The sequence below is a fragment of the Lutra lutra genome, chromosome 4 (assembly GCF_902655055.1).
Source record: "Lutra lutra chromosome 4, mLutLut1.2, whole genome shotgun sequence".
NCBI classification, from domain to species: Eukaryota; Metazoa; Chordata; class Mammalia; order Carnivora; family Mustelidae; genus Lutra; species Lutra lutra.
Genome location: NC_062281.1, coordinates 186,617,495 through 186,631,182, shown reverse-complemented (window position 1 = coordinate 186,631,182; position 13,688 = coordinate 186,617,495). Strand labels below are relative to the sequence as shown.

Below are 13,688 nucleotides of genomic sequence, written 5' to 3'. Positions count from 1 at the left end.
TTTCCTTTTGAGTTTTACAGTTCCCCTGAAAATTATTTTTCCTTTTCTTGGGCCCACTTCCTTTGAAGTGTAGCATTGTCCTGGTGACTGAGCAGTCCTGGCCTCTTTAATACCTACTGAAAGTGCTGCCACCATAGAGGAACCGACGACAAAGACGCATAATTGAGCACTAATCAAACTACAGTGTTTATGCTGTTAATGAGATTGCATAGTGCGTTCTTGGGCCAAATTAGAACAGTGGGTCAGCCGTTGACATGGGGATACATAATCATGTTTTCATCAGTCTCAATTGTCGTGGCTTGTTTAAAGACCAAGCCAAGTTTTCTGGGCTAAATGGAAGAACACATTTTTGCTGAAATCTACCTCCATGGCATAATTCTTCCCCATCTGTTATAAAACAGTGACTCTGGATACATTTTCTAGAAGTTGAAGAGAACTAACTTTCAAGGTGGGGTTATTTTAAAGTCTTGAGCTGTAATCATTCATCAGTGACTAATACCATGTGCTGTTTTCTGGTATAGTAAAATGTATTAGAGCTACAAGTCGGGGAAATAGCTGTCCTCTAACGACAAAAAAAGATAGGATCTTTACAAAATAAACAACCAGATTTTGCCAGTGTTTTCACTTAGAGAACACCCAGAGGTCTAGACCTGAGCCTCTTTAAAATGGGTGTGGATTGCAGACAGTTTTCCAAGCCGGCCTTGTTCTTAATACACTCCACTAAACCTTTTGGCACCTTTGAGTCTTATATGTAAAGTACAGCTTTGGTTGTGACTTGACTTTTGCAGGAAGGGGAGAATTCTGAACGAGACAGAGACTAAATTAATAGTTTTAGTCTTCCCTGCAAGGCAAGCTTGACTGAGTTTGACATACCCACTTAGAAGGTTTTACCTGTTTTCGTAACTTTGTCAGCTTAGTCATAATACTGGGTATTCATAAAATGAAGGTGTATTACCATCTTGTGAAATCTCTCTTTTCCCCCCACAGTTTGGTGTTTTTATTTGAGAAGCACTAGCTGATGATAGCAATGCTTTCTAACCTACTAACAGTTACCCTCTTTGGGTAATTACCTTCTTAAAATAAAAAGTTTAGGAAATTAAAATAGAAACCACGGGTATTTTCAGGCATAGTGAAGGGAATGTACCAATTGAAAAGACTAAAAGGAGGAGTGCCTGGCTGGCTCAGTCAGTAGACTGTGAGACTCCTGATCTCAGGGTCATGAGTTTGAGACCCATGTTGGGCTTAGAGATTACTTTAAGGATATTAAAAGCAAAATAAAAAAATAAAAACATTTTTAAAAAGGATTTAAAAAATGGGTTTTGTGCCCATGTACTGTTTTTGTTACTGACGATATGTGGCTCGTGCTAATTTTTGTAATGTTTAAATAGTGAAATAATTCTACATCAGGTCCTGTTTGTTTGGAACACCGACTTCCCGGTATCCTCAAAATCAAAACTCTGGACATAGTAGGTGAAAGTATTTTTGTTAAAAACTGTTTCTTTCGTGGGTACTTAGACCAGAGTGTCTTTATCTTTTCTATCAATGGGACAATAGACCCGGATAGGAGCTATATCTAATACATCTTCTAAAAACTGGCTGCAGGATAGCCCAAGGTAATCCATTTTGAGTTGTTTTTCTTCTAAAAATAAATCTCATCTGAGAAGGAAATTTGGGAAGTGACAGTTACAAATGTTCGCTCACCTTTTAAGATTTCCATGCCGTGTGATCCCATCTCTGAGTCTGTTCTCCACCCATCCCACATGTCTGCCCATGAATTCCATGTGTGTGGGTGTGTGAAGTTCATTTCTTTCCAAGTTCTATTGAAAAATCTGTTGAAGTTGACACATTGCTTTATGTATTGTGAGAGAATTAAACCAGCCAGACTACGGAAACATTCCCCAAGCTTGACTCTACCAGTTCCTGATTGTAAAGGTGGCGGAGGAATGGAGACAAAACCCTGCATGCTGTGTGGTTTGCATTGTTAACCCAAGTTTGCTTGTCTGTTTCCTAATTCAAACAGAGCGTCAGAAGCCATGATGCATGTAGTGTGTGTGTACTGCAGCTGGAGTGGGCCCCAGACCAGGTATTTATAGACCCCACGTTAAGCCTTCCATCCAGTTATCGTCTGTGGTCTGAAAGTCTCTGTATCTGCAGCAGTTTTGGAATTTAGCTTCTGCCATCCATTTCACCTTGTTTAATCTGGTTACAACTAGCCTGTATATGCATCTGTGTGTTGGCACACGTACATATCCGAGCACAATTTCCTATGCAAAGTCTTCTCAGCCATTGGAACAGCCCAGGGAGGGGAGGGAGATCCCAGGAAAAACAGGGCCCATCTGGCCGTGGTGAATATATCAGATCAAGAATGTCAGCACCGCAGCGCATTGTAGTTGGGGATGACTACACCATCGGGTTTCATGAGTCTGTTTCTTCGGAAAACCTGAAAAGTTCCTTTTTTTTTTTTTCCCTAGCACTGCACACGGCCACCTAGAGGTAGAGACAGGTAGAAATTGCCAGTCTACTGTGGAAGAAATGGAAGCCTAGACCAGCTGACTTGTCTAGCGACACAGGCTCACTGATGCGGGCAGGATTGAGGTTTTATTCTCCCAGAAAGAAGAGCTGACACTTGGCTCTTCTGTCTCTCCCTAGCCTGACAGATTCTCTCCCGGAGGCGCTGTGCCCCCTGTTTCCCTGCAGAGTAAATCTGGGAGACGGCAGCCTGGGCATCCCGGGTGATTTCTCAAGAGGAAGAAAGACAGTCTTTCTTTAAACTCCCAACCTGGGACTTCATAGGGGTTTGCAGGCTGGTTGTAATTAGATACCTAGCACTCAATTTCTTCTTTTTTTTCCTTTTTCCTTACAAAGGTGGGGTAAAGTAGGCATGGTTTAATTCGTCTTAATATCCATTGTCCTCATCCCCTTCTACCCTGTAGTACTGACCCAGTGCTCCCCTACAGTTAGGACTTAGGCCAGTGAGACCGACCATCTCGGCTACAGGAGGACTGTGTGCTGCTTTCCTAGTGAGTACCAGACACCTGGAGGCCATGTTCTCCTGACCTCACGCAGTTGTCCTCGCTGGCATGCCAGTGCCCGGAGGCCGGTATCATATCCCCCATGCCACTCACACGGACACTGGGCAGTAACGCATCTTCTCTGTCAGCATTAACTCACAATTGAACCTCCTTCAGTCAGCCTTAGAGATTGAGAAATAAAACTAATCGCCATTTACCTTTAAGCTAGAAGATTGTTTTGTAAGAAGTCAGTAACTTCTGACTATGTAGCGAGTGCTTTATCTGCTCGTGCTGTGAACCATTGTCATGATTTAGAGCTGTGTGAATCCTAACTGGATTACTTCATGACCTCCGAAGATCAGGCCCCCCATATTGGATGTTAATCAGCATGAAGCATTTGAGTCACATCTGCCCTGATAGATTGTATTGTGGAAGTAATTTTTGTTACCAGCCTTTGACATTGAATTAAAGATCTTAGAGTAATTGCATGGAGGTGGATGTTTAACTGGATCGGTGGCAAAGGCGGTTAGAGTTCATGATTAATGGTGTCCTGAGGTGGTTGAGCCTGCCTTCCTGGGAGCACTCGGTCCGTTGCAGTCTGTCTAAATTGTCCTTGCCTTGTGAAAATGGTGAAAAACTGTTCCCACCTATCTCCCTCCACTGCCAGGCCCACCCCCTACCGTGCCCTTAAACTACTTAAATGTTCTCACTTAGTTGTACTTTGCTAACCTGATAAAGTAACTGATAATCCTTTCTAAAGTTGCCCTATTTGGTAAGGTGATGATTGGACTTAATATGCTTGACCTTTAGTTTTATTTTTGTTCTTTGCCTCTACACTGACGTAGTTGTATCCTGATTTTCAGGAAGTTTGGATAGAAATAAATTAAATAGAATGTTTCTCTTTCTTTTGGAGAGCCCCAAGCATATTCTCCTTTCTCGTTATAATTCCTGCTCTGTTCCAGATACACCTGGACTTAGACTTGTTATTTAGAACCTTCCTGTTCGCATTGGGAACACCGGAAGTGCATTGACGTGAGAATCATTCCAGTGTAGAGATCCTCAAAATTTGTAATATGCTTAAGAATCACCTGAGAAGCTTATTGAAAGTGCAGATTCATGAGAATGCAATAAACCTTGGGTGCCCCAGAATGTGCACGCTTAGCGGACAGCCCAGGTGATTCCAGGGCAAGTGATAGAACACACTTGGAAAAACTCTAGAAGTTCTAGAGTTCTGAACTCTCCGAGAATAAAGACGTATCAATATCCCTCAGTCTTGCACTAACCCAGCTACTATGTGAACGTTTATTAATGGTACTTAAAGAAAAATACTGAATTCAAGTGCACATGTTTTATTAAGAACGTACCTACCTCTTACTCTGATGCTGTGATGTTCAGTTGTCTACCGCAGTGAGAATGGTTTTTGTATAAGTCTGTGAATATAAGGCAGACCCAGCTTTAAGGACCTGATTTTGTTCTGTCCCGTTTAGATTTGTATCATCCGATAATTCAGTGGCCTTTGTAACTGGCTGATTAATCTCCTTTCCTTTGTTCCATATAGAGAAAAGCGGTAAAGAAACTACCTCACTGGGAATGTCATCATTACCAACTTCAGATGGATGTAACCATCCAGCCCATCCTTTAGGACAGAGTCCTGAGAATGGTAATCCTATGAGTCTTGCTCACTCTGTCTCTGCTTCAGTCTGCCCTATCAAGCCCAGTGACCCGGACAGCATCGAACCTAAAGCTGTGAAGGCTTTGAAGGATTCCGCTGAATTCCAGATAACCTCTGAAAAGAAAGAACATCTTCCTCTCCAGGATCTTCCTGATCGTGCTTCTTCAGCAGACCACAGTCCAGCCCTGCCTTTGCAGAATTCCTCCGAAGAAGCCGTCGTTGCTGATAACATGGAGAAATCTGCTGAAAGAAGCACCCAGGGCCCGAGATCTCATCCTCACACAAGACAGCAAGGCAGTGTGCCTGTCACAGCCACTAGGGTACGAGAACCACCGGGGCTTCTAGGTGGGAAGGGTCGGCGTCCAGAAAGTCAGAACCTGCCTCAGGTGAGTGGCCTTCGGTGGCACAAGGAACCAGGGAATGAACAGCACGGGGTTGGACAACAGAATGCTCTAAATGACCAAGAGCATCTCTGTGACACAGAGGACTCTGAGCATTTTGGAGAAAGGCAACAGAATCAGCAAAGAAGTGTTGATTTGGAAACGGCAATGAAAGGAGACGGGCTACAACAGAACGTGGACCTTCCGGGTACAGAAGAAAATACTCTACCTTCAGGGTGCTTTGGCTGCTCGAATTCAGAAACACTCATGGAAGTAGATACGGTTGAAGAATCCCTCGTCGCTCTCTGTAATTCCGCACCTGGTCAGCAGGCCAGTGTCAGGGACGTCGGGGCATCTGCTCTCAGCTTTGATAATCCCTTGATGGAAGTGGAACCATCAAAATGTAACCCTTCGTCTGAAATTTTGAGTAATTCCATTTGCACTCAGGATTTACAGCTCCCAGACAGTAACGTTGAAATGTCTGGAACAGGTAAAGAAGATGGGGATTGCTCCCCCTCTTTAAGTCTTTGTGGCAGTTGTCAGCCCTCTGTGGAATCAGCGGAGGAATCCTGCTCATCTCTAACAGTAGCCTTGAAGGAACTCCATGAACTTCTGGTCATTAGTAATAAACCAGCTTCAGAAAATACATCTGGGGAAGTTATCTGTCAGTCTGAAATGGTAACCGAGGGCCAAACAGTTATTAAGGATCTTTCTGAAAGATGGACCCAACGTGAGCATCTTATAGTTACCCAGAATGAAGAGAGTTCACAAGTCACCTTTCATCAGACCATATCTGTATCGGTGAGGGCAGAGAAGTTACCAGATGCTTCAGATGGTGCTGGAGTAGATGCAGTTGAAAGTAGTACCGTTGGGGATCCGGGTGATGGCCTAGTAACGGATAAGGAAAGTGACCCCGAGTCTAGGGAATCTAGAAGGGAGAGCAGCTCTGCCACTCTGGCCTCCACTAAAACGTCACATCAGTCACACTGCACCGTAGGTGTGGACATTGCCCCCAAACTCGTAGCAGGTGAGGAGGATGCAGTCAGTCACACTTGCGAGCAAATGAAGTATGAAACCAGTTTCATACTGGCTGAAGATTTGGGTCAGGGCGCACAGAAGCCAGTGCCAGACAGGCCAGAGACCAGAGAAGACGTCTGTCCCGAAGCTGCAGAGCCACGTCTTGAATTTGAACAACCTCCCAGCCAGCCATCAGCAAGTCCCTCCATCCTTTCACCATTAATTTTTCCTGCCGCAGACATTGACCGCATTCTCCGCGCCGGCTTCACTTTGCAGGAAGCTCTTGGGGCTTTGCATCGAGTTGGTGGAAATGCAGACCTTGCACTTCTTGTTTTGCTAGCAAAGAACATTGTAGTTCCTACATAACCATGGAGCAGGGGGCTAGATCGTACTCCATTCCCTTCAGAAAAGCTATACACACACGTACACACTCGCCACATATACCGTATGTGTAGAAACCTGCAAGCAAAATGTTGAGCCAGATTTTTTTTAAAGATTTTTTTCGGCCAAAGTAACTTATCTCTTGTCTGATGAATTTGTCTATTCTCTTTGTTAAAATTTGGGCCTTTTTAAATGTATTGGCAGTATGTGCATACAGAAGCTTTTTATTATCATTAAGATGATGTATTCTGGAATAAAATTGATGGTTTTGTGTATAGCATACCATTTTAGAATGAGAGTGAATGCTTTAAAAAGCAGAAGCCATGAGAAATCCCACCACCCGTGCAGCTAAAAGCAGATCAACTTCCCGTTTTGGCTGTGTCTGTGCTGTAGGCAAGGTATGGCTTGTCTCAGTTGTCCATTTGCAAACTGGATCACATGGTTTGGTGTTTGGAATTACACTTAGTGCTCTGTGTATTGATGATTCATCAGTTATGACAGGAAATTGAAGGATAATTGAATAGTATTTCCTAGAGTGGTATGTTTTTATTCGTGTGATTAGGATTTGACCTTTTTATGGAATGACGTGGGAGGGTTTAGAACTTGGGCTGCTTTGTGCATCATAGGCTGCTGCATGGATTGCCAAGTGTTTGGGGTGGGACACTGCGGGGGGTGGGGACGTCCGCATCAGAGTGAAACATGGTGCTACCCAGACAGGAAAGGGACGAGTCTGTAATTCCATTTGCAAATGTCTTGGTGATGCTTCAGGAATCACGAGTGAAAAATGGCCGAGAAACACTGGAATTGACTAGAGAGAGGGTCTGTTAGCATCTTAACTGCTCACCCCTCAACCCTTAGTGATGATGATGAACTTAAAGATAGCTAGTGGGTTGATCGCCAGGAGTTGATTTCCTTTCGAAGCTCATCTACTAGGAACTTCTTCTAAAGCTCAGGTTGAGCTGTGATCTGAGTGGAATATTGCGAAGCGGGATAACCTTGTCACTGGTTCACCTTGGTGCTTGGAATGGTCAGTCTCTGTGTTAATGTCCTTCATGGCACCGGAAATAGTAACTGCAGTTTCTGACTGAAGTGGCCTTGGTAGAGATTTCCATCCCTTTCCTTCCTCAGGAGTTTCTTTTTTAAAGCAAGACGCGTCATATTTGTGTTTACCATGTCAAGGTAGAGTGGGGCATAGTATATAGATGTATTTATTGTGGCCTTTTTTTATATGAGGACTAGCCCTCGGAAACCATTGTCCTGTGGGCCCCACTGTGCAATAATCCTACTGGATAGATTTTAGGTAGTTTTTCCTGGAAAATAAACTCTCTTATGTACCTAGCAGGAATCTGAAATCTTGGTTTTACTGAAAAAAATTTTGAGAACGACTCCCGATTCCAAGTTGTAGTTCGTAATGTGTTCAGAACAGATGTTTTGAAAGGGTGATTCGTGAACTCAGTGTTAAATGATTTTGTCTAAAGTCTTACTCTCTTTGGAAGTTTATTCTTTCCCTCAAAATTCGAGTCATTGAGCACAATCAGAATGGAGGCTCATATCTCAGGAGTTTTTGAAATTTTAATTTGGGGGGGCACTTAGAGACGTTTCTCTTCTACCCTATTCCATCTTCTTTTCCTTTGCTGCGATGTATGTGTGTGTGTGTGATGAGACTTTAGTGATGTGATGGAAAGTCACAGAGATTCATCATGACCCTCTGAGTTGAGATGGTTGACAGAAGGAGTTGTGGTTTTACTGTTTTCCAGAGGGCGCTTAGAACAGGGGGTCAGCCAGGTGATCTTTGACGTGTTCTTTTAGACAATTACATGTTGCAGACCCTTTTGCCTGCCCCACACCAAAGACATAAGATGCACTAGGAAACTGCATATAGGATTTCTGTCAACCGACTCTTAGAGCTGTGATTGTAATTAAGTAGTTGGTGCTATGATTGAAGCAAAATCTAGTAGCAATGCAACAGCCCCTGTATTTGCTTTATGGGTGGTAATTGGGAATTTACTCTAAGCTTATAAATCTTTAAGTGGGATTGGTGAGAGGTAGGGGAAGTTATTCGGTGACAACAGACTCCTCCTAAAAGGCCTCTGTGTGAAGCTGGGCCTCCTCGTCTTCTGTCTGGGCAGTGGTGCACTGCTCAGAGGTAAGGCCACTCCGTTTTTACAGTGCAGAGATTTGGGTGGGATATAGAATATCAGCCCAGAAAAGGTTTTATTATAATAGCTTTTTACATATGTATATTTATTTTTAGGAGAAAATTGAATAGGCCTATAGTTGTACACGTATTCTTGTTAGGAGTCCTTTGAATGAATGAACTGAACCCACTTGCCAAATATCCTTGTCCTTTGTCATCATTTATTTTTCAACGTATAATTGCTTTTGATTTTTCAAAACCGTATTTCCTGCTCCATTATTTGTATGAAAGTGAAGTCGTCGACATTGTTAGGATTTTGAATCATTTTTAAATTTTGCAGTTCTTAAAACACAAAGGGAATTAAGGAACATGACACTAGTGAACCTTCATGGTCAGTTTTACTGAAAGTGCAGAAATTCAGGGCACCCGCCTGGCTCAGTCGGAAGAATGTGCAACTCTCAATCTCACGGTCGTGAGTTAGAGCCTCACGTTGGGTGTAGAGATGACTTTAAAAAAAAAAAAAAAGTTAGACTTATTTTAAAAAGTGAATAAATTCAAGATTAACTTCTCTTAAAATAAGATAAAATCATCGTGAGCTCCTCTGGTTGCCAACAAAACTGATACTGGTCAGCCTTAGACAGTAATGGGCCGCTTTACTGGACAGCTGCTTTGCCACGACCAGTCATGGACGCTTCTGTGGTCAGCACTCACCTTCGACGGTGGTCTCTGTTTATTCACCAAAGAGAGAAGAAGATCGTCCTATATGACTTCCTGCGGTTTACCCTAAGTCGATTCTGGTGTGTAGCAGTGGGCTTGGTGACCAGATAGCTAATGGCTAGCCTGTAGGTTTTGCCCACTGGAACTGATAAAAATGATTTCCAAACTTGTACCTGTGTAGGCCTCCTGACATCAGCCAGTTGCCTTCATCCTACGTGTAGGGCCTTAGCCATTAACATATAAAGATAACCAGTTGCTTGGCAAAGAGAACTGGATAGATGGTGGGTGGGTGGGTGGGTGTTAAAAATTGTTTTACCTTGGAGCCTCTGAAACCTCCCAGAGCTCCTTGTCTCCATGTGTACTAAAGGAAGACACAACCCATGTGTTTTTTCCCCCCAAAGCATTTCTCCAGCGAGAGAAGGTTGCGTAAAAATGGAAAGATACATGAGACTCTGTGTCACCGATTTTATGATAACTAGTTAAAATGGAACCTGCCTGTTCTTCCTTAGCACAGACAGCTTTCTATCTCTAGTAAAAGCCATAAAAACTTGGTTGGTTTAACCATCAGCTCATGTGTATATAGACATGTGTGACTGACAAATATTCTACAGTTAATTTTACATAGACTGAAAAGCAAACAATTTTTGTATCTACAGATATATTCTCCACTTACGGTGGCTTTTATCCCACCATGTATATAAAAACAACCTTGCAAATAACCGGCCAGGAAAGTTCCAGTGCGTTCTGACTTCCTTCTCCTATCTGTTTGCCGCCTGTAATGAGCGCAAGCAGGATAACTGAACTGCAGTGTATTTCAAACTTGTTATCACTGGTGACATAGCCTAAGAAAAGCTGATTAGATTATGCATTCTTCCATTCTCTAGCACAAATACCAAAAAGCCAAATTTCTCCTTTGAATTTGGTGACTTAGTATAGTCTGTGGCTGAACTAGAAAGAAACAGGTTATTAGGAGTTTCCCTTCCCAGATGACGGAATGTTAACCTTTTGTGTGAGACGTTCCATAAAATAAAAATAGCTTTTTTTCCCAAAAGAATTAAAAACTCCAGTTCCTCTGAACAACAAAGTAAATTCAAAGTGTGTCCTTGAGAACTAGAAATGTAAAATCATGGCTTCAGTTCTATACATTAGAGGCCTCTCAGTGTTAGGTGTTCCTAGGAGTTCAGTGAATAAATAATTTAGGGGTAAGCCTTTGATGTACTTGATTTTCTCTTGTGCCTTAGTTTCTCCAAATAGCAGAAGCATCACATTTTGGTGGGAAGTAAAAGTGAAAGTATTGGGGGCAACGTTTGCAAATGGCCTTCCTAGAGGTAGAGGCCATGCATGGAGGGGTCCTAAGATTCACCCTCATTGTTAATTCAGAATTACCCTGCACCAAATCTTTACAGACTTCCCTATATAGAAGAATGATAATAGGGCTTTTTTGCATTGGGAGTACCAAAAAATGGTTTCTAGATGTTTATCATGTTCTTCGTTGCACTGTCTGTATTGGGGTGGTTAAGACAGAGTTCGAGAAAATCTAGCTGGTACTCTTGAAGGCTGTACAGTGTCAGTCTTTGAATACGACTTCATTGATTCATGGGGAGCCTGGCTGGCTCATTCATTAGAACATGCAACTCTTGATCTTGGAATTGTGAGTTTGAGCCCCATGTTGGGGGTTGAGTTAACGTTAAAAAAAAAAAAAAAAAGTATATTGATTTATTCATCAAACATTAAGTGCCTGTGTGCCCAGTACTGGGGAGCATGGGAATACAGGGGTGACTGAATTAGATTGGAAGCCTGCCCTCGTGAAGTTGTGTGTAGTAAGGAGACATGAAACAAATTTTAGCTCTAAGAGCAAGATCTGTTTTTGCCTATTAGCATGGTTTTATTTTCAAAGTCATATTAGAATGATTGGGTTCAAAGTCAGAGATTGGGGAAATTGGGCTCAAATGGAATTAGATGCTGTGATCCTAAAACTGCTTTAAAAATTTTTTTTATTATTATTTTTAATTATATCAGAAACCAACAACAAATGTTCTAACGTTTGATAGAAATATTTGAAGAGATGAGCATAAATGCTGCTCAGGGTTAGGATAGATGTGCAAGTAAATGCGAGATGATCCCCAAATACGTACCAGGGACAGTCCTCTTTTCCTCCGTCAGAACATCCTTCCACGCAGGGTAGAAATACAGAATCCCCACTCCCCCTTGGAGCACGGCTGCCCTGGGATGCTGACCATCTGGGCCAACAGGACTTAGCAGAGGATCCTGGAGGATTTGCTGTTTTAAAGCAGCTGAGTGCAAGGTGTGGCGGTAGGAGTCCAGAGCGGAAGATGTAGTTAGCAGTGGGACCCGATGGTGGGCAGGATTGTTGACAAGAGGATTCCAGGCTCTACCGAATCTTTGACAGGCTAGCTCCATTAAAAGGACGCTCTTCAACCCATTATTTAAAATGTCACCACATATGTTGTCATCCTGAGGCATACAAGTAGAAGTTCTGGGCCTGCCTACTAGTGACTTCTGAGGCTTAAAATTAGAGAACTCACAAGTTTATCAGCTCCATATTGGTGATTGGTAATCGAGACCCCGGGGGCTGTAAAAGACGAGAGGGATCTAGCTGGTAAGCTTCAGGGTACAATCTTAAGGAATGAAATCTACGGAGAAAATGGTTCAAGGGTGAAAGAGTTAGACAATGTTTCTTTTACCGAAAAAAGGCAGATGACAGAAGACCCGGGGTGGGGGGCGTAGAACACAAAATTAGAACTTCTGCAGAACGTATTTCTTTAAATGTGTGCCGTACGAAGGTTTTCATTAGTTGACTCGGGGAAGGGCTGTGCTGGATGGTTTTTTCCCCCTGGGAAAATCGGTGTCCATTGGGAAAAGATCGTATTTACCAGGGGCTTGCTTTACACACAACCTCGAATGAATGCGTCTGTGGCTTAAAGGAGGAGACCTCTCTCACTCTCCTGCCCCAGGCAGTCAGATCAGCCCGTTGGTTTCCAGATTCCTTCAGCCTGAGATGGATGACCTGACGCTGTCTGGAATTCTTTTCTTTTCCCCAAAGGCCCCGCAGCTTTCTGAGTTTCTGCCTCCTGTCTGAGATCTCTGTCTCTCTGAACGACTGTCTTCCGTTCTCTGTTCTCTCCATCATCCTTTTGAGATATGATGCACTCAGAGCAGTTCAACATACTGATCATACTGCTTTCTTCACTGTGTACCTGCAATGAACATTGATTTGCTCATTTTTATTCAAAATCTCGTCGTCCTGGCAAGTTGGGCTAATGACCTTCGCTCTCGAGTAAGGTTTGTTTACCAGTTTTGTAGCCATATTTGGCAAATCCTAGCAAATAGAAACCCTTCTTCGCCCCCCCCCTTTGTTCTTGGAATTGCTCATGTATGGCTTTTCTGACTTTTCTTTAAGCTTTGAGACTACTGCATCTTTAAGAAACTAGGCAGGTCGGCAAAATAGGCTTGCCAGTAGCTTAGTCACTCCCATAGTGCTTTGGTTTTGAGAGTTGGGAAAACTCTGAGAACTTAAGAGAACCAAACTCAGGAATCCCACTGTTGGCTGCACTGTGCCCTTGGTTTAGGCGCTGGACATACATAGGACCTGTCTGCAGCTGAGTGAACTAGATGCATTTGGGTTTGAGTTTTTGTCACATACTGAAATGTTAAGTCAGCCCTAAATAATCGAAACACTTTATTTTTCTTTTTTTAATAGGAACTTTCTGAAGAAAAAAGTGATGTGTAAAACATTTGATATTTAAGACAATAAAGTTTTTATCATAAGACTCTCGTTTGATCAGTTTCTTTTGAGATGGTTACTTTAGTCCTTGGCTGTCTCCCTGCCCCTTTATGTCACCTGTACCTAGGCACCGTGATCTGTCGTCATCTGCCTGTACCTCATGAGAAATGGGTATCTCTAAGCCATGAAAGTTGACATCCAGATGACCGGTGCGGGGGCATGGCCACCTGCTCCTGTCAGAGATGCGCGTCCGTGACTGTGTGGGCAGCCGGTGCCCAGTGACAGACGTGGTTGGGTGTTGTGGTTAGACCAGCGTCTGGAGCCGGGCCGCTTTGCCACTTGCTGGCTATGTGACTGGGTAAGTTTCCTAACCTTTCCGGGCCTCCGTCTCCTCTACAAAATGGGGACCGTCTGGCTGGTTGTAGGGATGACAGTTAACAAACTAATACATGGAAAGTGCTTAGTACAGTACCTGGCACCATGCTAAGTGCTCATTAGACTTTAGTATCATCGTGTCACACAAAGGATTTGAGAATGCTGAATGCGGTTATTCTGGAAGTTAGGCAGTCCCAGCCGTGAGATGTGACTCTGCCCCGTGCATTCATTCGGGGTCCTAGGCTGCCAGGGC

At 43.2% G+C, this 13,688-nt stretch overlaps 1 protein-coding gene across 3 annotated transcripts in view; it reads left to right on the top strand.

The window, feature by feature from the left end:
- Positions 1-13,106, top strand: part of DDI2 (DNA damage inducible 1 homolog 2) — a 44,658-nt gene extending 31,552 nt beyond the window's left edge. The window contains exons 2-3 of one of the 3 annotated variants that reach the window (XM_047724314.1): positions 2,021-2,083; positions 4,570-13,106. In XM_047724314.1, the coding sequence (XP_047580270.1) occupies positions 4,602-6,446 (1,845 nt within the window). In that variant the 5' untranslated portion in view covers positions 2,021-2,083; positions 4,570-4,601 and the 3' untranslated portion in view covers positions 6,447-13,106. Of the gene's footprint in view, positions 1-2,020; positions 2,084-4,569 lie in introns of those variants that run through there. The other 2 variants (XM_047724312.1, XM_047724315.1) reach the window with 2 other exon arrangements.
- Positions 13,107-13,688: the final 582 nt, after the last annotated feature.